This window comes from Pristiophorus japonicus, chromosome 7 (genome assembly GCF_044704955.1).
Source record: "Pristiophorus japonicus isolate sPriJap1 chromosome 7, sPriJap1.hap1, whole genome shotgun sequence".
Lineage (NCBI taxonomy): Eukaryota > Metazoa > Chordata > Chondrichthyes > Pristiophoridae > Pristiophorus > Pristiophorus japonicus.
The window spans coordinates 9,206,051-9,231,002 of NC_091983.1; the positions used below are offsets into that span (position 1 = coordinate 9,206,051).

At 44.4% G+C, this 24,952-nt stretch overlaps 1 protein-coding gene across 31 annotated transcripts in view; it reads left to right on the top strand.

Moving 5' to 3' along the window:
• The window catches only part of rims1a (regulating synaptic membrane exocytosis 1a), a 908,397-nt gene that overhangs the window by 730,871 nt on the left and 152,574 nt on the right, over positions 1-24,952 (top strand). For 26 of the 31 annotated variants that reach the window (XM_070884742.1, XM_070884748.1, XM_070884749.1 and 23 more), the window contains one exon: positions 649-810. The exons of the other annotated variants lie outside the window; for them this stretch is intronic. In XM_070884742.1, the coding sequence (XP_070740843.1) occupies positions 649-810 (162 nt within the window). The remainder of the gene's footprint in view (positions 1-648; positions 811-24,952) is intronic. 31 annotated transcript variants of the gene reach the window in all.

Consider the following 24,952-nt stretch of genomic DNA (forward strand, 5'->3'; position numbering starts at 1 on the left):
GAGTTTCAGCTCTGGAGCTACAATTACAGCCATGTACAATGCAGTTAATGCAGCTTTAAATTTCATGCACAATGTCATTCCACATCAGTCAACGGATGGAACGCTCCTCAAATAAATATATATTGAACAATCAGTTGCAGCTTAGACACAGAAAGTCAGCAGGCAAAAAATTAAGAAGCACGTATTGGAAAATGTTACTTTCGTTAAAAATCAGAAGGGGAGGAAGAATATATTTGACGACTTTGTTGTGTTTGATAAGAGTTTGAGCCTGACTATCTTTTATTTGGTTATTCTGCAATGTTCCCATACGGTTCCAGTGGTTGAATTTTTATCTTTCACTTCATGCTGATGTTTAGGGGCCCAATGAGAACATTTCTCTGATTTAGGAAGAAGAACTGTTAGCTCCACATTATGAGCAATGTTTTCTGTTCCATGTATATGGACATTAAGCTGTGTTTAAACTTGTTTACTTTTAATTTATTTTGATACAGTTAGCAATGTGCATTAACAATTTTGAATGGGCAAGCAGAAGAAGGATGGCTCTTTTATCGTCAGTCTGAAGTGAGCTGTTTGTCACATCCTGCTCCATTAGTTAGTTTCCATTTAAGTTGTTTTCATTTTATTTTGCATGCTGGGATTATAAAAAAGGTCGAAATCCTTAGAAAGCAACAGGGATGTGGCAAATAAAAAGGACAGGAGGATATCGTGGGTGTTAGTAGACGAGGGAGAGAAAGAGACGGGGCACACTCAAAAGAAGCCAGAAAAAGAAGATCTGAAAAGGAGGCGGCATTCGGCTTCTGGTGACTTGAGGTAAAGCTCAGCTGCCTTACCCTGTTGTCTCTTCCCTGATATCCTTACTTCCCACAGTTCCATCAAAGCATTGACCTGCATCCTTTACATTTAGCAACCCTCAGTTTTCCTTGATGCTGTGTATCTTTATTACAGTAATAGCCTATGGGAGATAAGAAGATGTGATATATATATATATATATATATAAATCCAAATCTTACTCGGCAATAAACCACTGTATCTCGAGAATGTGTAAACAATCTAGAGCAGCTTGCATTTATCACTGTAGATAGGTCACACTCTGCATAGTTATTTTTATATGAATGTCTAGCATGTTAGAGTTGTGCACTTTTGGATGAACTGGTGTACAATGTGTGGCTGTACCATAGTTTAATGGGTGAGAATCATGTCTGCGTGGTTCATGAGGGGATTGTAGCCATAACAGATCATTCTCTTCCTGCAGGAGCATATTGGGGAAATAATGGGTCAGGTGCTTAAGGTTTCCTGAGATGCAATCCCTGTTAGTGCTACTAACTGCAGGGATTAGGGATCACACTGTGTAATAAAAGACAAATGTTAATGAGAAGTAGGAAATCTCAGTGGCTGTAAACCAGTAAGAAGTCCACAACATTATTAGCATTTATCATAAATCCATTAAATGCTAAACAGAGAAAGGAATATTGGCTTAAAACATTATTGAAGTAAGATCTACTGCATGAATTGAATTTGAGTATAATTTGAAGTCTTTAATAAAGGGGAGAGGGATAAATCAGGCAACTGCAGGCCAGTCGGCCTAATGTCGGTGGTGGGGGAACTTTTAGAGACAATAATCCAGGACAAAATTAATTGGCATCTGGAAAAGTATGGGTTACTGAATGAAAGTCAGCACGGATTTATTCATGGCAGATCATGTTTGACTAATTTGATCGAGTTCTTTGAGATAATGACAGAGTAGGTTGATGAGGGTAGTGATGTTGTGTACATGAACTTTCAAAAGGTGTTTGACAAAGTACCACATAATAGACTTGTTAGCAAAATTAAAGCCCATGGGATTGAAGCGACAGTGGCAGTATGGAAACAACATTGACTAAGGGACAAAAAACGGAGAGTTTTTCAGACTGGAGGGAGGTATACAGTGGTGTTCATAATTTCAAAGTTTTCAGATAATACAAAACTCGTAAATGTAGTAAACATTGAGGAGGATAGTAACAGACTTCAGGAGGACATAGACAGACTGGTAAAACGGTAAGGCACATGCCAGATAAATTTAATGCAGGAAAGTGTGAAATGACACATTTTGGTTGGAAGAATGAGGAGAGGCAATATGAACTAAATAGTACAATTTTAAAGAGGGTGCAGGAACAGAGAGACCTTGGGTGTGTATACACAAATCTTTATTGGTGGCAGGACAAGTTGAGAAGGTTATTAAAAAGCATATGGGATCCTTTATTAATAGAGGAATAGAGTATAAAAGCAAGGAAGTTATGCTAATCCTTTATAAAACACTGGTTAGGCCTCAGCTTTAGGAAGGATGTCAAGGCCTTGGAGTGGGTGCAGAGGAGATTTTCTGGAATGGTACCAGGGATGAGTGTCTTCACTTATGTAGAGAGACTGGAGAAGCTGGGGTTGTTCTCCTTAGATAAGGTTAAGGAGAGATTTGATCAAGGTGTTCAAAATCATAAATGGTTTTGATAAAGCAAATAAGGAGAAACTGTTTCCAGTGGCAGACGGGTCAGTAACCAAAGGACACAGATTTAAGCTGATTGACAGAAGGACCAGAAGCGACATGAGGAAACATTTTTTTTTACACAGTGAGTTGTGATCTGGAATGTACTGCCTGAAGAGGTGGTGGAAGCAGATTCAATAGTAACATTCAAAAGGGAATTTGATAAATACTCAAAGGGAAACAATTAGAGAGTTTTGGGGAAAGAACAGGGAAGTGGAATGAATTGGACAGCTCTACCAGCACAGGCACAATGGGCTAAATGGTCTCCTTCTGTGCTGTATCATTCTCTGATTCTATGACTTCAGATACTCTGTCTATGAAAGCAAAAATGATAAATCAATGCAATTTAAGGATGTGACTTACATTCTGTTATACCTGGATTTTTATAGCACAGTCGTTGGTGGATAACTGGAAACAACAATGAGGTGATTAAACTCTTCAAGTAACTCTAGCAGTTTCTAATTGTTACCTGAGCCCCAAACTGTTTTCATAGCTCTGAAATCAATGTAATTTTCTCAGGATGATGACTGTAGTTGGGATATGGGTCTATGTGTGCCAGTACCTATGTGGTACCTCACGGAGAGAGCAACAAGTGGGGAGAGAGATCATAGCCCGGTTCTGTCCTCCCATGATCTCCATCATGTGCACATTTTCCAGCAAGGGTCATTGAAAACCATGGTCAGAATCTCTTTCCCCTCCGCCCCCACTCCCCCGCCATCTCTAGTCAGAGGCCACTTGTAGCCTCCCTACAAGCACTCTGGGTGATAGCTGCCAACTCGTGACAGACCAGGAATCATGCCAAAGACCTTCCTAGTCTCTCTGGTTCAGCACTGGACCATGAGGGGCATTTACCGACTGAGTCAGGGGAGAGTTATTTAAATATACACTGTGAACTTCAGACAGTGGCCCGGATTTTGCTGTAATAATAATAATGGCGAGGCTATCAATGCTCGCTGTTATTACAGGGAAAATCTGACGGCAACTTCTAGCATCCACACATGCGCAGTTAAAGGCGGAAATCCAGAAGTTGCTGTCAGATACCCTGCTGCTCCACAGGGTGAGCTGTTGCAGTCCTCGCTTATAGACTCAGCACTGAAATGACTGTCATGGCGTGAACCTGGGATGCTTGTCCACTAGTTCCGCACTAAAGACGACAGAAAAAGTTAGGGCTGGTGCATTCAGGAGTAAATGAGCGTTTGACGGCATAATAAGTGATGATTACTGCCAAACCTGGCCCTGAAAAGTTAATCTTTGAATGTAATGTTGCAATTTGATTATGAAGTTGGTCTTTTTGAAGAGTGATACTTCTCTTTTATTTATGATATGTTTCACTCTCCTCAGAGCAATGCTGCATTCCTGGCTATTATGGTGGACTTCTACCAATGTCACTAGGAGATGCACGAGGGCAACTGTGGGTGACTAATGTCTCCATTCTCCCTGTGGGATATACCTGCCTACAATCTTGCCTTTCACCAGAGCAGCATGGCTGAGAGCATGAACTCAGCATGTGGAGGAGATTTGTGTGCACAATCTGCTGTGCTGTTCCTCCATGGAACAGTGTGCTGGGGCTCCACAAAGTCACTTTATGTGGGCATTTGTCTTTAATTTTATTAGTCCAAGTTCAGTTGCGATATATTATTCTACTAACTTCTGCTCTGCACATACAGCAATTAAACCTCAAGACTGAGCAAAAACAGTGACTATACTCTGGGTTTTCTATGCCAATGAAAATGTCCCTGCTACATCAATGTTCCAATTGACATGTATTAGACCAGCCCAGCTTAAGTGTTCGTGTGCCCATGATGTTGAGTGAATGACTAAGAGCAGATGAAGAAAAATTAATTTGGAATTGGTTAATGAGATACCCATGAAAGCGTGAGAATGTGGGGGTTTCATGATTTATCCAAAACTAAACCCCTTCTGATAAGTACCGCTACTGAGGGCTACAAAAAAGAATTGTTCATTTAACTATTATGATCTGCTATTTTGACCCACATTTGGTGAAGTGAATGTTGTGAGAAAGAATCTCAAGCAAACCCAAGTAGCCCATGGAGGGAGTCTTGGAACATAGAGTAATTAGTAAAATATGATTGATTACTGATCAGAAGTACAATATCAAAATTTGTGGATGACGCCAAATTGGGGCTTATAGTTAATACTGAGGAAGACTGCGACAAAATACAAGAAAACATGAACAAACTTTCAGTGAGCAGAAAATGGCAAATGAATTTCAGTACAGATAAGTGTGAGGTAGTATATTTTGGTAGGAGGAATAAGGAGGTGCTACCTACACCTTTTGAAAATAAGAGTGTAAATGGGGTAGAGACGCAAAGGGCGCTAGGGATACAGATTTAAGAATCATTAAAAGTAGCAATGCAGGTTAACAAAGCCACAAAAAGTGCAAACAAAGCATGTGGTTGATTTCTAGATGAATAGAATTTAAAAGGAGATAAACCCAGCAACTGAAGGCCAATCAGTCTGTTGTGGGAAAAATTTTAGAGACATTAATCTAGGACAAAATGAATTGGCACTTGGAAAAATCTGGGTCAGTAAATGAAAGCCAACACAGATTTGTTAAAGGCAAGCTCAGCCAACCACATGTATGCAGTACAGATTTTATTTTTAGAAATATTCCATACATATATATTATGTTCAAGTGTTTGTTTGCCACTTGTTTAAGAATTGTGACTGTTTTTATGCAGATTAATCAAATTTACAATTGTAATCATTTTAGTGAATAGCACTAAACTGTTAATTATGGTTCAAAAATAATAAGGAAGCATAACAATCCATTGTGTCTTGACCAGATTACCTGGTCATAAAATCTAGCATTATGGGATAGGCATGAGACAGCATTATGCGCCTCTAAAAATGAGCCTATTCTGCTGTGGTGCCTTGGATTAATAAATGTAAATGGAAATATTTAAACTAGTAACTGTACAAATATTAATTGGGACATGTGATACTGATTAACATAGTAGGGATTGCAAAATAGGTTGGCATAGAAATAGGACCACGTAGCACATGGTTTTTGGGTGCTAAACGGGCCCCGAACATTCAAATATGGTGGGTAGGAAGCGCATGGTCATTATGAGCTGGAAGTGCACCGGCCGCCATATTGGTATAGGCAACTCCGTTAGTGTCAGGAACGACCTTCGCAATTACTTAAAAGACTTTAACATCTTACATTCGGGTCCTGCACTTCTTGCAGGACCTGTTTGCGATTTTGGTATGCCCCAGCACATGACTCACCACATGGTAATTCGCCAGGTGCCAAATTGGCAGGAAGGACCCTTCACCTATTTAAAGGCATTATTGAGGACTTGTAGGTTAGTTGCTGGCTTGTGATTTCAAGCTGCTGGTTAACTTCTGGATGTGTTTTAATGTATTTTATTACTCTGGAAAGTTCACTTTGTCTGCATAGAAACATAGAAAATAGGTGCAGGAGTAGGCCCTTCGAGCCTGCACCACCATTCAATAAGATCATAGCTGATCATTCACCTCAGTACCCCTTTCCTGCTTTCTCTCCATACCCCTTGATCCCTTTAGCCATAAGGGCCACATCTAACTCCCTCTTGATTATATCTAACGAACTGGCATCAACAACTCTCTGCGGTAGAGAATTCCACAGGTTAACAACTCTCTGAGTGAAGAAGTTTCTCCTCATCTCAGTCCTAAATGGCTTACCCCTTATCCTTAGACTGTGACCCTTGGTTCTGGACTTCCCCAACATCGGGAACATTCTTCCTATATCTAACCTATCCAGTCCCGTCAGAATTTTATGAGATCCCCTCTCATTCTTCTAAACTCCAGTGAATACAGGCCCAGTCAATCCAGTCTCTCCTCATATATGTCAGTTCTGCCATCCCGGGAATCAGTCTGGTGAACCTTCGCTGCACTCCCTCAATAGCAAGAATGTCCTTCCTCAGATTAGGAGATCAAAACTATACTCAATATTCCAGGTGAGGCCTCACCAAGCCCTGTATAGCTGCAGTAAGACCTTCCTGCTCCTATACTCAAATCCCCTAGTTATGAAGGCCAACATGCCATTTGCCGCCTTCACCGCCTGCTGCACTTGCATGCCAACCTTCAATGACTGATGTACCATGACACCCAGTTCTCGTTGCACCTCCCCTTTTCCTAATCTGCCGCCATTCAGATAATATTCTGCCTTCATGTTTTTGCCACCAAAGTGGATAAGCTCACATTTATCCACATTATACTGCATATGCCATGCATTTGCCCACTCACCTACCTGTCCATGTCACCCTGCAGCCTCTTGGCATCCTCCTTACAGCTCACACCGCCACCCAGCTTAGTGTTATCTGCAAACTTGAAGATATTGCACTCAATTCCTCCATCTAAATCATTGATGTATATTGTAAATGTCACAGGATTTCACTGGGGCTCCACTGTTGTTGGCTGCCTCAAAGAGTTTGACTGCAATCATGGGTGGACTCGTAGGGCTGCCTTCAGGGCCGTAGGATGAGAGGGAGCAGCAAGTAAGAAGGCAGCATGCAGGAGCAACTGTGACGAGGGAGGAGAAGGGCACCGCATGGGAGGCCATATCCACAGAGGGCATTCAGGGAGCACTTCTACATGAACTTCACTGAAGAGCAATGATTAAAGCAGCATTGCTTCACCAAGGAGGCTGTCACCAAGCTACGTCACCTGCTGCAGCTACAACTTGAGCCTTGCACTTGGGCCTATGGCTGTCAAGGTCATCGTGGTCCTCAATCTATTTGCGATGGGCTCCTTTCAGGCTGCAGCAGGTGACTTCAGTGACGCACCATAGTTTCGTAGCACACCACCGATGTATCAGGAGATCTACGAGGTTCTCTACACCGCAAGGAATTCCTTCCCTATGAACAGTGCAAAGCAGGATAAGGGAGCATGTTGTTTTGCTGGAGTATCATGTATATTTTTTCAGCCTGGAGAGGGTACAGAGGAGGTTACCAGGGATGAAGAACTTCAGTTAGTGTTGAGATTGGAGAAGCTGGGATTGTCCCCGTTAGAGGAGAGAAGGGAGACCTAATAGAGGTATTCAAAATTATGAGGGGTTTTGATCGAGCAAGTAGGGAGAAATTGTTTCCTGTGGCAAGTGGGGCAGTAACCAGAGAGCATGGATTTTAAATAATTGGCAAAAGAACGAGAGGGGAAAAGAGGCAAAATTCTTTCACACAAGAGGGTTGTTAAGATTTGGAACACACTACCTGAAAGGGTGGTGGAAGTAGATTTCATAGGAGCTTTCAAAAAGCAATTGGACATATACTTGGGTTACGGGGGGAAAGCTGGAGTGTGGGACTAAATTGGATTGCTCTTTCATAGAGCCGGCTTCCTTCTGTGCTTTAAGATCCCATGATTCTATACGGAGTGGTGGCATCTCATGCGCTGCTAGTTAGACTTTTTCCTGCAACCTACAGCTCACAAATGTTTTGCGCTCTGAGTTGCTGGAATGCGAGCTGATAACGGAAGTGTGAAGGCAACGGGACACTGTGGGACCAACAGTCTATCTCCTTAACCAATACGATTTCAAGATTGAGAAAGAAATCGAGGAACAACCATCAAATCAGGTACAGAAAGAAAAATAAAGAGAGGGAAAGGATCAAGAGGAAGAGAAAGAAAAGAAAAGTAAGAAATATATTTTCAAAATCTCCAAGAACAATTGCCGACATGTAGGAATGAGACTCAGCAATTTCAGTTGTTCCCTTTCTGGGTAGGAGAGGTTGATTGGCATTGCCTTAACAGTTATCACATTGTTAGAAGGGTACTCTATTAATTACTTTTTGCATCAAGTTCAGTGTGCAAATCCAGCAAGTTCTTAAAAATGACAGACAAGTCGCCATTTGTGAGGCAAGTCGGAGCAGTGTAAATGAACCAGTAAGTTATGGAGATTCACAACTTGCAGCATATCTCGTCTTCGCCTGAACTTACTGGCTGATTTGTGTGTTAATAAACATGGTGAACGCGCCATTATTTTTCCTGGAAGATTTAGGCCATGGAGTGGTATAATTAATAGCGGAAGTCACTTCTCCATAATTTCCTCCTTTTTTTCCGCGCTGTTCAAGGTTCCCTACGTTGTAGATCCTTAGAGCAGAGAAGGTTTAGAGGAGATTTTATAGAGGTGTTCTAAATCATGAATGGTTTTCATCGAGTAAATAAAGAGAAACTGTTTCCAGTGACACAAGGGTCGGTAACCAGAGGACACAGGTTTAAGATGACTGGCAAAAGAACCAGAGGCGAGATGAGGAAGTATTTCTTTACACAGCGAGTTGTTGTGATCTGGAATGCACTGCCTGAAAGGGTGGTGGAAGCAGATTCAACAGTAACATTCAATAGAGAAGTGGATAAATACTTGAAGGGAAAATTTTACTGGGCTATGTGGAAAGAGTAGGTGAGTGGGATTAATTGGATAGGTCTACCAAAGAGCTGGCATAGGAAAAATGGGCTGAATAGGCTCCTTCTGTGCTGTATCATAGTATGATTCTAAGATGCACCATTGCAATGGCACACGCCCCCAGGAAAATATGGGCTATTATGTACAGGTGGAGCAAATGGGAGGGTCTGGTTTTATCCAGTTTTGGAAATGTGTGGTCATCTATTTTGAAGGTGGGAATGTGCTCCTTGTACACTCATACAATCTATTTCCTTATGGGCTGAATCACATCCATTTAATCTCCTAAGTAAAATCTCCTTAATAAAAGCAGTGAAGTCCTGCTACAATTGTACAGGGTATTGATGAGGCCACAGCAAGTAATCAGGAAGGCAAATGCAATGTTGGGCTTTATTGCAAGGGGAATAGAGTATAAAAGCAGAGAAGTCCTGCTGCAACTGTACAGGGTATTGGTGAGGGCACACCTCGAGTACTGCGTACAGCTTTGGTCTCCATATTTAAGGAAGGATATACTTGCATTGGAGGCTGTTCAGAGAAGGTTCGCTAGCTTGATTCCAGAGATGAGGGGGTTGACTTATGAAGATAAGTTGGGCCTATACTCATTGTAGTTCAGAAGAATGAGAGGCGATCTTGTTGAAACATATAAGATAATGAGGGGACTCGACAAGGTGGATGCAGAGAGGATATTTCCACTCATTGGGGAAATTAAACTAGGAGACATAGGGCTCGATTTTCCACTTTTGTGCTTTTCGCCCAAAAATGGGCGTTATTTCCAGCGTGGGTGGTAAAAAAGGATTTTCAGATCGCCGGCTTCTCGCCCATTCTCAAAGCACCTAGTGTCCATTTTTGAAAATGGGTGTTACTGCGAGCGATATGAAATGGGCGGTAGCATTAAATCTCGCTGACCCTCTGCCGTAAAGTGTCGCGTCCTTAGCAACGGCATGGCAACGCTCAATTCCCGCGATTCAGGAGGTCAAGGGTCATCATGACATGTGCAGAAGAGGAGACCGAGCGAGAGGGAGCTGAGAGGGACTGAAAGCGTGTGTGGCTGTGGTGTGTGCTTGTTTGGCTGCTGTGGGAGGCACAAGGGAGATTCACCAGCAGCAAAAAGCCTACTAAACACCAAGAACATAGTTGGCACCGAGTTTTTGTTCAACAAATAAGATATAACATGGAAGGGATGGTGGAGGCCCTGGAGCTGGTAGCCAGGAACACTGGTGGTAGAGGGCTCCCAGTGGTCCCGGAGCGCGGCACTACACCCCAAGGTGCCGCACCTCCATTGCCAACCACACATGAGAAGCAGCAGCAACATCTTGCTTCTGGCTCGGAGCACGTTCCCACCTCGGGACCATCCTCTCCCGTATCCGTCCAAGCAGCGTTTCGGCCGTCATTCCCCTCCCGCCCCTCCTCCCAATGAAGCATCACCCGAGCAGCTCCTCGGCCAGGAGGGGAAGGGGAAGGGGTAGAGGTGGGGAGGAGAAGCGGGCGGGGTGGGGGAGGGGGAAGGGTTGGTTTTTACAGAAATACTGATGATTTCAGACTAATGTTCGTTTTAAATGTTTTTTATTTAACAAAACCTTGTTGCGCATTGGCTCAGATAGCTGCACCATTACTAACATCAAAGGGTATAATGACACTTAACTTCAATCAACTTAAACTTTAACTATCACCAAGGTGATGCTCACCATTGATGGCTGACCCGCACACCCAGCAGTGTGTCAGCCTTGTAAATGCCAGCGTTCTTTCAGGCAAAGCGATCATTGATGAGCTCCTGATGTAAGGCTCTTGCAGCTATTATGTCACCACGGGCCCTTTCATGCGGTCTACAGGGGGTGGGCGGGGACATGGCTTCAGCATCAGACTGATTGTCTGGGCCATTGTCAGCGTCTGCCTTCTCGTCCTCCTCGTTCTCTCTCTGGTGAGGTGGACTGTCAGACTCATCAGACATTCTTGTCCCCTTCTGATAGCCAAGTTGTGCAGCATGGAGCACACCACCACGAATTGAGCTACCTGCTCAGGGTGGTATTGGAGGTCGCCTCCTGAGTGGTCCAGGCATCTAAAGCGCTGCTTAAGCACTCCAATGGTTTTCTCCACAATGTTGCGAGTCGCTCTGTGGCTCTCATTGTATCGTCTCTCGGCTTCGGTGTGGGTGTCACGCAGGGGGGGGTCATCAGTCAGGTGGCGAGGCCATATCCTTTGTCACCAAGCATCCAGCATTGACCTTGTGGCTCATTGTTAAACAAGTCAGATACAGTGCTCATCCGCAGGATGTGAGCATCATGGATGCTGCCCGGAAATTGAGCATTCGCTGCCAGTATAATTTGCTGGTGGTCGACAACCAGTTGGACATTCAGGGAGTGGACTCCCTTGGTGTTCCTGAAAACCTCTGCATCCTGAAAAGGTGCCCGCATCGCGATGTGCGTACAGTCTATTGCTCCCTGCACCTTCGGGAAGTTTGCAATTCTGGAGAATCCAGGAACCCTCTCACTCTGTGCCTCCCTGGTCATAGGGAAGCTGATCAAGTCCCTCCTGCGTGCATACAGGGCTTCAGTGACCTGTCTAATGCAGCAATGTGTGGCATGCTGAGAAAGTCCTCAAATGTCACCAGCTGTGGTCCGAAAAGAACCTGAGGCGTAGAACGACAGTGCCACGGTGACTTCGACCTTGACAGACAGTGCAGTACTGATGGTGCTGGCAGGCTGCAGATCTCCCCTTATCAGCTGGCATACCTCAGTGATAACCTCTTTGTGGAAGCGCAGTCTCCGAAGGCAGGTGGTGTCGGGCAAGTCAAAGTAAGAATGCTTCTCTCTGTACTTGCGGGGGGTGTAACATCTGGTCCTCCTCATCAATCTGGCAAGTCTTACATTGAGCACATAATGATGTGGAGCGCACCTTCGCCCATCTCGAGTCTGCTGCATGTAATTAGTCATCAAGAGAGGGTGAGAAATGACATGCCCCACTGCAGTAGCTCTCTGTTTTCCACCAATTGGTCACAAACCCAGATTGTCCTGACGAAGACACCTATTCAATCGGCCACAGTATGGTCAAGATGTTTGTATAGATGTTTACATCAACTCCAACGACCTCCAGAGTACATCTGAACTCCCCGAGGTTGAAGCACAGCAGCCTTTTAAAGGATGCAACATGTGATGTATAACATGGCGTCCATAACGCTGTGATTAGTTCTGGTTAGTTCCACTTTTTCTGGGCGTTTTTTTGGCGAGTGATATTGTGGGCGCTATGTGTGCGAGGTGGTGAAAGTGACGCTGGGCGATATTATGGCTGTTGATTTCGCCCATTCTGACGATTTCGCCCAAAAAAGGTGGGCCGACAATATTATTTTTTCCCGGCGTTAAGCACACGGGGAAAGTAATGCTCAGCGTTAAGTTTCTGAAAACTGGGCGTTAGTTTACATTTTGTGGCTAAATGGGCAAAATATGGGTGTTATACGTCATTTCAGCGATAAAATGGGCGTTAAGTGGGAGTTAAGCATCTAAAAAAAGTGGAGCTCCTAGCCCATAGTCTCAGAATAAGGGGCCGTCCATTTATAACTGAGATGAGGAGGAATTTCTTCTCAGAGGGTTGTAAATCTATGGAATTCTCTGCCTGAGAGAGCTGTGGAGGCTGGGTTATTGAATATATTTAAGGCGGAATTAGACAGATTTTTGAGCGATAAGGGAATAAAGGGTTATGGGGAGCGGGCAGGGAAGTGAAGTTGAGGCCAGGATCAGATCAGCCAGAATCTTATTGAATGGCAGAGCAGCCTACTCCTGCTCCTATTTCTTATGTTCTTATGTAAAGGAAGTTCTGTATAAATACACTGACAAAATTCTCGCGTGTATCTCTATCCTCATGCCTACAATAGTGAGCCAGGTTCTAGATTTGCTTCTTTCCCAGTAAATGAATGTGTGTTATAGTGTGGATCTGTGGAGCTATAGTACCCCTGCCCCACACAATTTTCTTCCGCCATGTGATCTCCTGAGGTGAAAAACCAGATTAAAAACCCAGGCCAATTTGGGAGGGGAAGTCTGGGAAAATTCTCTTGGACCCTTCTAGGTGTGTAGTGTGATTGTTAAACCTTTGTTAATAAACCAACTAGATCTTAATAGCAATGTGTTGCTATGAATTCCTAAGCAAAGAACTTTTGAAACAAATACATTACAGTGATCAAAACACGTCCAGGAGATCACTCTGGCTCTGAATTCCCTGAAGCACCTGCCCTTCTGTAAAAGGTGATCTCCATCCCCAGCCAGACACAGATCCAGCTCTTGCTTGAGCGAATTCAGCGAATCAGCATTCACCATACGAGCCTGGAGCCTGTTCCACTATTCTCTGGGGAAAGAAACATCTCCTGACATCTAGTCTAGATCTGGCCTTACACAACTTAAAATTGTGACCCCTGGTCTTCCCCAACCTATTTAATTGGAATAAACTGTCAACTGGAACAAAAGCTGTTCCCTTCATCATCTTTTAAACATCGATCAGATCACCCCAAAATCTATGCTTCTCTAAAGTGTAGAATCCAAACTCTTTTAGCCTGTCTTGATAACTAAGAATTAACTGGGAATTAGTCTAGTGGCCCTACTCTGCACCCTTTCCAAATCCTCAATATCACCCACCATGTGAGGAGACCAAAACTGGACACTATTCCAAGTGAGGCCTGCCAAGATCTTGTACAAGGACAAAATAGTATGCCTTGTCTTATAATCAGTTGTCCTGCGAATGCACCCCAACACCCTATTTGTTCTAGCTATCGCTTCACAGCATTGTTCATGAACCTTTAGAGATATATGCACTAGAAAGCCCACATCTTTCTTTCTCCAACTTCTTTAATGCTTTTCCATGAAGGAATATGTATGTTGAGTATTCGCCCTGCCCACGTGTATAACACTGTACTTTTCCAAATTAAACATAATTTGCCAGTCATGAGTCCAATCCCCACCCCCAACACATCAAGATCTGCCTAAAGCAGTCAAGTATCATCTACAGTCCTGACACAGTCAGACAGAGAGGCCGCTTTTGGGCATTCGGTTGTCTTCTTGATGAGCTTAGCTGGCAAGTTCTCTGAACCAGCAAACACAGATAGATATTGTGCAGGTTGTCATCAGCTCCCCCATCAGCATACAACATAAAGAACCAACACCTCATCACTGACCCAACAGCAGAGGTCCCTGGCTTTGACCACCCTGGAAGACAGTGGACAGAGCTTAACCCAATCCGCACAGGGCATGGACGATGCAGCCACCTGCTCCACAAGTGGAAGTTGAGCGACGACCCGAAGTGCAACTGTGGCCATGAGTCCCAGACCATGGAGCATATCACATCAACCTACCCACTGAGACCTGTTGCGGGAGGCACCTCATTTATCCACTTGGCATCTCAGGAGGCCACTGAATGAATAGCCAAACTAGACATCCCATTATAAACTTTTCCCATCATACGAAACAGCAGCTCGCACAGATCTTAGTATCAATTTGCAGTTGATGTCCCCAACACCTAAATCTAGATTATTCCTAAAAATAGTAAAGAGCAACTGTCCCAACACTGATCGCTCCGGGAGCCCACTGATCCAAACAGATCTAAATCTATCCAGCTCAATATATTATCACTTATACCAGAAGCTTTGATCTCGTAGAGTAGACTATTGTGCGGCACCTTAACAAAAGGTTTTTGGAAGTCTGAGTAGATAATGTCCACTGGGCTTCCCTCATCCACCAACTTGGTGACTTCTTCATAAAATACAATTAGATTTGTAAGACATCACCTTTTTATAAAGCCATGTTGGGTGACCCTAATATGTCCCTCTTTTCCCAAGTAATCATATACCCTGTATTGCATCCCTAATGGGCCTATAGTTACCCGGGTCAGTCTTGTCACATTTTTTAATAATGGGGACTACAATAGCCTCCTAGTTTACGGGAACCGTCCCAGAGTGCGATGAGTTATTAGAAATATGGGCTAGGGGCTTGAACAGTATGAATCCCATCCCCCTGGGGACCCTTGGGTAGATATCATCCGGGCCGGCTTTATTTCTCCGACAGGAGGACCAAACTCCCAGTTATGTAGCATCTTTCATGTATTCAGAACGTCCCAAAACACTTCATAGTCAACAAATTATTTTTGAAGTGTAATCTTTGTTGTTATGTACATAAACACAGCAAAGTCCCACAATGAACAGTTGGAAATAAATGGCCAGTTAGTCAGGTTTTGGTCGTGTTAGTTGAGGGAATAATCTCCTGCTTTTGTTCAAATAATGCCATGGCATGTTTTATACGAGGAGGTGGGACTTCAGTTTAAAGTCTCATCTAAAGGTTGATTCTCCGGCAATGCAGGACCTCCTCGCTACTACACTTTAGTGTCGGCCCCAATTATGTGCTCAAATACCCGGATTGGGCCTCGAATAGGGTTGCCAACTCTGGCTGGAGGCATTCCTGGAGGTTTGATCACGTGTCATCTGATCACATGGCTCCGACAACTGTTGTTGCATTTACCTTATGGTTGAATCCCCTATGGTTGAGTATTTTTGCTTGAGGGGAGGGCGGAGGGGAAGTGGGGGGGGAGGAGAGGGGACATCGAGGGCGGGGGAGGGGGAGGCCCGGGGGGGGGGGAGGAGGGAAGACTGAGCGGGGTGGGGGGGGGGGGGAGACTGAGGGGGGTGGGGGGGAGAGACTGGGGAGGGCGGCGGCGGGGAGACCGAAGGGGAGGGGAGAGCGAAGGTTGTGGGGGGAAGAGGGGAGATCGAGGGTGTGGGGAAGAGGGGAGATCGCGGGTGGGGGGGGAAGAGGGGAATTTGAAGGTGGTGGAGGGATTCGCTAAAGGGAAAGCTAAGAACATAGGAACATAAGAATTAGGAACAGGAGTAGGCCATCTAGCCCCCTAGAGCCTGCTCCGCCATTCAAAAAGATCATGGCTGATCTGGCCGTGGACTCAGCTCCACTTACCCGCCCGCTCTCTATACCCCTTAATTTCCTTATTGGTTAAAAATGTATCTATCTGTGATTTGAATACATTCAATGAGCTAGCTTCAACTGCTTCCCTGGGCAGAGAATTGCACAGATTCACAACCCTCTGGGAGAAGAAATTCCTTCTCAACTCGGTTTTAAATTGGCTCCCCCGTATTTTGAAGCTGTGCCCCCTTGTTCTAGTCTCCTCAACTAGTGGAAACAACCTCTCTGCCTCTATCTTATCTATCTCTTTCATTATTTCAAATGTTTCTAGAAGATCACCCCTCATCCTTCTGAACTCCAACGAGTAAAGACCCTGTCTACTCAATCTATCATCATAAGGTAACCCCCTCATCTCCGGAATCAGCCTAGTGAATCGTCTCTGTACCCCCTCTAAAGCTTGTATATCCTTCCTTAAGTAAGGTGACCAAAACTGCACGCAGTACTCCAGGTGCGGCCTCACCAATACCCTGTACAGTTGCAGCAGGACCTCCCTGCTTTTGTACTCCTTCCCTCTTGCAATGAAGGCCAATATTCCATTCACCTTCCCGATTACCTGCTGTACCTGCAAAATAACTTTTTGGGATTCATGCACAAGGACCCCAGGTCCCTCTGCACCGCAGCATGTTGTAATTTCTCCCCATTCAAATAATATTCCCTTTTACTGTTTTTTTTTCCCAAGGTGGATGACCTCACATTTTCCGACATTGTATTCCATCTGCCAAACTTTAGCCCATTCGCTTAACCTATCTAAATCTCTTTGCAGCCTCTCTGAGTCCTCTACACATCCTGCTTCCCCACTAATCTTTGTGTCATCTGCAAATTTTGTTACACTACACTCTGTCCCCTCCTCCAGGTCATCTATGTATATTGTAAACAGTTGTGGTCCCAGCACCGATCCCTGTGGCACACCACTAACCACCGATTTCCAACCTGAAAAGGACCCATTTATCCCAACTCTCTGCTTTCTGTTAGCCAGCCAATTCTCTATCCATGCTAATACATTTCTGCTGACTCCACATACCTTTATCTTCTGCAGTAACCTTTTGTGTGGCACCTTATCGAATGCCTTTTGGAAATCTAAATACACCACATCCATCGGTACACCTCTAGCCACCATGCTCGTTATATCTTCAAAGAATTCCAGTAAATTAGTTAAACATGATTTCCCCTTCATGAATCCATGTTGCGTCTGCTTGATTGCACTATTCCTATCTAGATGTCCCGCTATTTCTTCCTTAATGATAGCTTCAAGCATTTTCCCCACTACAGATGTTAAGCTAACCGGCCTATAGTTATCTGCCTTTTGTCTGCCCCCTTTTTTAAACAGAGGCGTTACATTAGCTGCTTTCCAATCCACTGGTACCTCCCCAGAATCCAGAGAATTTTGGTAGATTATAACGAAAGCATCTTCTATAACTTCTGCCATCTCTTTTAATATCCTGGGATGCATTTCATCAGGACCAGGGGACTTGTCTACCTTCAGTCCCATTAGCCTGTCCAGCACTACCTCCCTAGTGATATTGATTGTCTCAAGGTCCTCCCTTCCCATATTCCCGTGACCAGCAATTTTTGGCATGGTTTTTGTGTCTTCCACTGTGAAGACCAAAGCAAAATAATTGTTTAAGGTCTCAGCCATTTCCCCATTTCTCATTACTAAATCCTCCTTCTCATCTTCTGGTGGGAGGAACTTTGATTCCACAAATAACTAATAGTAATTCACTGAAATTGCACTGATAACTAACAGTAATAGTGGTAGCACTCAGATTCCTCTCAAATCCAACAGTAGTACAATTACTCCCTGATAAATGTAACTGGTATAATTGGTGTAATGATCCGATATCCAACCTTTAACTAGTAGTAATCCTACAAGGCTCTGCTGCACAGGAGGGCAGGAAAAAGAGTGGGAGAGCTATAGTGATAGGGGAGTCGATTGTAAAGGGAATAGATAGGCGTTTCTGCGGCCGCAACCGAGACTTCAGGATGGTATGTTGCCTCCCTGGTGCAAGGGTCAAGGATGTCTCCGAGCACGTGCAGGACATTCTGAAACGGGAGGGTGAACAGCCAGTTGTCGTGGTACACATAAGTACCAACGATATAGGTAAAAAACGGGAGCTAGGAGCTAAATTTAAAAAGTAGGACCTCAAAAGTAGTAATCTCAGGATTGCTACCAGTGCCACGTGCTAGTCAGAGTAAAAATCGCAGGATAGCTCAGATGAATAGGTGGCTTGAGAAGTGGTGCAGAAGGGAGCGATTCAAATTCCTGGGGCATTGGAACCGGTTCTGGGGAATGTGGGACCAGTACAAACTGGACAGTCTACACCTGGGCAGGACCGGAACCAATGTCCGAGGAGGAGTGTTTGCTAGTGCTGTTGGGGAAGAGTTAAGCTAATATGGCAGGGGGATGGGAACCTATGCAGGGAGGCAGAGGCAAAAGATAGAAAGGAGAATAGTAAAAGTGGAGGGCAGAGAAACCCAAGGCAAAAAACAAAAAGGGTCACATGACAGCAAAATTCTAAAGGGGCAAGACGTGTTAAAAAGACAAGCCTGAAGGCTCTGTGCCTCAATGCGAGGAGTATTCGGAATAAGGTGGACGAATTAACTGCGCAGATAGCAGTTAATGGATATGATGTAATTGGCATCACAGAGACATGGCTCCAGGGTGACCAAGGCTGGGAACTCAACATCCAGGGGTATTCAACATTTAGGAAGGATAGACAGAAAGGAAAAGGAGGCGGGGTGGCATTGCAGGTCAAAGAAGAAATTAATGCAATAATAAGGAAGGACATTGGCTTGGATGATGTGGAATCTGCATGGGTGGAGCTGCGGAATACCAAAGGGCAGAAACCGCTGGTGGGAGTTGTGTACAGGCCACCAAACAGTAGTAGCGAGGTTGAGGAAAGCATAAAACAAGAAATAAGGGATGTGTGCAATAAAGGTACAGCAGTTATCATGGGCGACTTTAATTTACATATGGATTGGGTTAACTAAACTGGTAGCAATGCAGTAGAGGAGGATTTCCTGGAGTGCATTAGGGATGGGGGACACAGTCTTAGGATAAGGGGTAGGCCATTTAGGACTGAGATGAGGAGAAACTTCTTCACTCAGAGAGTTGTTAACCTGTGGAATTCCCTGCCACAGCAAGTCGTTGATGCTAGCTCATTGGATGTATTCAAGAGGGAGTTAGATATGGCCCTCACGGCTAAAGGGATCAAGGGGTATGGAGAGAAAGCGGGAAAGGGGTACTGAGGTGAATGATCAGCCATGATCATGTTGAATGGTGGTGCAGGCTCGAAGGGCCGAATGGCCTACTCCTGCACCTATTTTCTATGTTTCTGTGTTACAACCTGCTTATATTCACCCTGAAACCATAGCCAGAATCCCCCTGAGTGCAGCCAGTTAATGCCACATATAACTGGCCTGATCTCTCTCCCTATCTCCTTGGATTCGGCTTTTGACTTCGGTTCCATTTGAAGGTGACCTCTGTAAATTGGGAGCTTCAGTCAGAGCTGATCTGTACTTAGACTTCACACATCAAAACCGGCTGGCACAGACCGCCCTGAACCAAACCAAGAAATCGCATAAAAGGCAGTGGGCCTCAGTGTTTGTGGCACTTCTCACAGAGCATACTGTCCTAAACTCAGCACCAACATTTTTAAACCACTCCCCTCAGCTCGGACTCAGTGAAGAGAATTACAGAAATTACAGCACATTCGGCTAGTGACTTTTGTTAGGGAAGGGTAGCGAAGGCGGGAAAATGGCTCGAGGGACTTGAATAGCTTACTCATGGTTCTAATGTTCCTATATTCCCACAGCATAAAAGTTGGCCATTTGGACCCTCTAGTCGATCTTGGATCTTTTCTAGAACAATGCAAAACTAATCCCATTGCCCCACTCACTTCTCATAACACTGTATCTTCTATTTTAAATATTCTGTTTATTTTTTTGTAGAAGGTACATTGATCGCCGCCTCAACTTCTTCCTGTGATCGAGCATCCTCTCCTCTCCCTCTCCTTAGCAACTTTAAAATGTTCCTCCCTCATCATCGACTCACACCACAGCAAATAGTCTTTCCATATTCATCCCGTCAAAATCATTCATAAATTTTAAAACATCTATTTAATCTCCACTTAGCATTGTCTGCTCCAGTGGAAATTGTCCCAGTATCTCAAGTCTTTCCTCATTTTTATAGTATCCCTTCCCTGGAAACTTCTGAGCATCATATGTGGTATTCACCTTTTAGTGGTCGCATTCTTTCAACAGCCATTTCAAAGATGCTTTTGCATGCACTTCCCATCTCGCCTCTTTTGGCAAGCTCCCCGTGCCAAAATGTACTATGAATATGTAATTCGGGCTGTGCAGAAACTCGCAGGGAGATTAGCCCTAACCGAAACAAATGAACTTGCTGTGTGGTTGATTTATCAGTTTCTCTGGCCTCACGGAGATTCTTCCTTATTTAGTGTAACCAATGGTATAGCTGATTTGTTGAAAATGAATCTTGCTTATTTTATCTTGTGTGCACTTGTGGCTGCATTTTTTTAATATTGTGAAAATTGTGTGAAAAGTCTCTGAACAAACATAAAATAAATCGGGAAACAGTGGTTAAGTGACGTGAACCTTGGATTGTAAAAGCCAGTTTAGAGGAAGGGAAGGCTATGGCTGATTATGCATTCCACTCTTCTGGGTTCTGAAGTCCTGGGGTTGATTAGAAGAAGGAGTGAAAACCTATTTGGAACTCAGAGGAACAGGAGAGAACTGACCACAGTGCATTGATAAAATAAAGACAGAGAAGAAACATTGCATTAAAAGGTTGGAAGCTAGAGATGAGAAAATGACTACTTATCAGATGACATATTTTACTTACCTGTCATTCACGAGTGCAGTGGAAGTGGACAGGTTTGAGCTTTGGATATTTTTGAAGTATTTGTTCTTGGGATGGGGAAGGTACGACAAGGCCACATTTATTGCCCATCCTCGTTTCCCTAATAAAATGATGGTGGGCTGCCTTTATGAAGCTGACTGCATTGAGATGCAACCATGTAGTGTTGGCTCGGTGGATGGTGGTAGCAGGTCCCTGAAGCACATTTACAACAATCTGGCAGCTTTTTTTTTCTAGAGCTGACCACAATTACTAGAATTATTGAATATAATTTCACAAGTTGACTTGGTGGGATTTGAACTTGCAACCTCTGGGTTACTAATCCAGGAACATAGCCACTACAACAACAACTTTATTTATATAGCGCTTTAACATAGTAAGTCATCCCAAGGCACTTCACAGGAGCATTATCAAACCAAATTTGACACCGAGCCACATAAGGAAATATTACAACAGAGGTAGATTTTAAAGGGAGAAATATAGTTCGAGAGGTGGAGCGTTTTAGGGAGAAAATTTCAAGGTTCGGATCCTAACAGCTGAAGGCGCAACCACCAATGGTGGAGCGATTAAAATCAGGGATGCTCATTAGAGGAGCGCAGATATCTCCGAGGGTTGTCGGTTCTGAAGGAGATTACAGAGATAGGGAGGGACGAGGCCATGGGGGGGGATGAAATGTTAAAATTGACGGGTTGCTTAACTGGGGGCCAGTGTAGCTCAGCGAGCACAGGGGTGATGGGTGAACAGGACTTGGTGCGAGTTAAGACACTACTATACCTGATAAATTAAGGATTGTTGAGGTGAAAAGAGGAAATACATTTATTGTAGGAGTTCCATTAAAGATTTGAGGAGACAGTGACCAGAATATCAATAGGAGAAAGGTAAGTGTCATTCTAAAAGGACTTGAGAGACATTGGAGGGGCATGGAGCAGATCTGGATTTAGCAATTCAACAATTGCACTGAGTGCAATGGAAGGTGTGAAATGTGAATTGGACTGAAGGTGATGAAAATAAGCACAGCTGAAGATGACCAAATGCTGAGTGGAAATGAATAGTTCTTGATCAGCTGGGACCTGGGAAATATTATGCCAAAGAAGATCCCATTCAAATTTGGATTGTGTAGGACTAGAAATAGTATGTGAGATTAGAAAGCTACTCTGGAGTTTTGATTGATTTCACATGGGAGGTGGGAAGGAGACAAACAAAATCAGTGAGAAAAGAAGTGGCAGAGTTGTTGTGACCCTCTAAGGTGGAAAATGGGGCACTCAGCTGCTTTTTGCCCGGTCGCGATCCTCGGCACGGTTTTTGCGGCAGTGCTTAGAAGCACCGCCGGGAAGGGCTGCGCCGAGTGTGTAACGGCTCGCATTGCGACACCGTCCGAATTTCCAAACTCCCCCAACCCGAACGCCGCGCCCTGATAACCGCCAGGGAAAACACGGCCGTCCAGGCTTGCTGGTGGCGGTAAGTTGGATAAACTTTAAAAAAGGTAAGTTTAAATTTTTACTTTTTTATATTTTTGCATCGATTTGTGAGGTAAGGCTGTTGGTAATGTTTTTTTGAATTTTCTTTCCTCCCATGGCCTCTCTCGGAGTGCTCCCGGTCCCACACGAAAGTTGGCGAGGATCCCGTTTTGGCGCCATGAAAATAGTGCAACGCCTCCCTTTGCGCTGCACCTCCACAGGCTCCAAATGCCAAAAGTTTAATCGGTAACTTTAATTGGGCGGCAATTTTCCCACCCCGCCTCCATTTTCGCCCCTAAAATACAGCCGCAGGTGTCTAGCAAAGAGAATTAATCTGTATGATATCCCAAAAAGATTATCAAATTTTCCAACAATGTCATCATCATCACTTGAAAAAGAAAGAAAGACTTGCATTTATATAGCACCTTTCCCGTCCACCGGACGTCCCAAAGCACTTTATAGCCAATGAAGTACTTTTTGAAGTGTAGTCACTGTTGTAATGTAGGAAACACCACAGCCAATTTGTGCATAGCAAGCTCCCACAAACAGCAATATGATGATGACCAGATATTCTATTTTTTAGTAATATCAATTGAGGGATAAATATTGGCCAGGACACCTGGGATAACTCCCCTGATCATCATCAAAATAGTACCAAGGGATCTTTTACGTACACCTGAGAGCAGATGGGGCCTCGGTTTAACGTCTCATCCGAAAGACAGCACTCCCTCAGTACTGCACTGGAGTGTCAACCTGGATTTTTGTGCTCAAGTCTCTGGAGTGGGACTTGAACCCACAACCTTCTGACTCAGGCGAGAGTGTTACCAACTGAGCCACTAGCTGACATGGTTTGAGGATAATTTATTTTAATAACTTCTTAATCATCATCATCATCATAGGCAGTCCCTCGGAATCGAGGAAGACTTGCTTCCACTCTTAGCATGAATTCTTAGGTGGCTGTACAGTCCAATACGAGAACCACAGTCTCTGTCACAGGTGGGACAGATAGTCGTTGAGGGAAAGGGTGGGCAGGGAGCCTGGTTTGCCGCACGCTCCTTCCGTTGCCTGCGCTTGGTTTCTGCATGCTCTCGCCGACGATACTCGAGGAGCTCAGTCCCCTCCCGGATGCTCTTCCTCCACTTAGGGCGGTCTATGTGCCAGGGACTCCCAGGTGTCAGTGGGGATGTTGCACTTTATCAGGGAGGCTTTGAGGATGTCCTTGTAACATTTCCTCTGCCCGCCTTTGGCTCGGTTGCCATAGACGAGTTCCGAGTAGAGCGCTTGCTTTGGGAGTCTCGTGTCTGGCATACGAACTATGTGGCCTGCCCAGCGGAGCTGATCAAGTGTGTTCAGTGCTTCAATGCTGGGGATGTTGGCCTGTCGAGGACGCTAATGTTTGTGCGTCTGTCCTCCCAGGGAATTTGTAGGATCTTGCGAAGACATCGCTGGTGGTATTTCTCCAGCGATTTGAGGTGTCTGTTGTACATGGTCCACGTCTCTGAGCTATACAGGAGCGTGGGTATTCCTACGGCCTGTAGACCTCTTAGTTCATCCTTTGTGACTGACAAAGAAAGTTCATCATGAAGATTTAGACACATGAGGATAAGATTAGATGGTGCACTGTGTTGGACAGAGATAGATTTTTTACCAGAGGCAGAGTGTGTTCCCTGATGACAGTAAAGACATTACCACTGAGACAGAAGCTGTCATCTTCACTGGCTGCCAGTGGTCTCAGCCCTCCAGCTTGCACGTACAGAGCAGTGAAACACATCTATTAGTTTTTACGTTCCTCCCACAGCCATTGCAGAGTCCGGCACAGTTTGTGCCCCTACAGTTATTTTCCTGCAGCTTTGCTGCTGTGCAGTCCACCCAGGGAGGTTTATACAGCAGTGAGAGCCTCGGGTAGTCGTGTTCTGTGGTGCCATTTGTTCAGATGTAGCGAAGAACAAGTGAAAATTGCACCAGCTACTAACACTGTTGCAAAAAAAAAGCAACTCAGAAAACTAAGCTTGTGCTTTAAACTAACCCAAATCATTTCAAATGAGTGTGCTTGTTAACAAAATCTGCCTCCATTTGATTTGATGAAATGAAACTTTTCTCAAAAAACGTATATCTTGACAGTGAGGTAAGATAGCGATGGGTTCAGAGTGCGGATCATGGCTTGAGTTATGATGATTGCTTGATTGCTGATGGATTTTGTTTAAACTTTAATAACCATTGTAGTGTTTGTAACTAACTTCTGTTGGCAAAGAAACGAGAGAAGATTTCAGAACTTCAAAATTTGCAGGGGCTGAATTCCCACCTAATTTGTGATATGGCTGGGTAGGGATGGAAATTAAGGTAGGGCCCAATTTGGCCAGTTCCCTAGCCCTTCTTTGACTTGACAAAATTTCTGGCCCACTTGCAGGGGGGCGGCGGCTGATGTAATTTGCACATTTGCGACCTTCGCAATGCTGAGTGCAAAGCACGCAGAACGACCAATTGCAGTACAGAAACCAGCCGCTCAAACATGGGAAGCATTTTTTCTTTTCAGCTCCACGGATAGTTTTTTGAGGCATGTATCCTAGTTCAGGTGTTCATGGCACAGGCACCCGCTTTATCCATGCAAATGTCCCAATCCCAACAAGTGGGACAGGGTCACAGTCGGCCTCATGGTATGTGTTGATCAGTCATTTCAATTAAATTACATGCAACTGTCAATCATGCAAACACCTCCAATTCCGTGGGAATAGTCTGGGAACTTCCTATACTTAACTATGGAC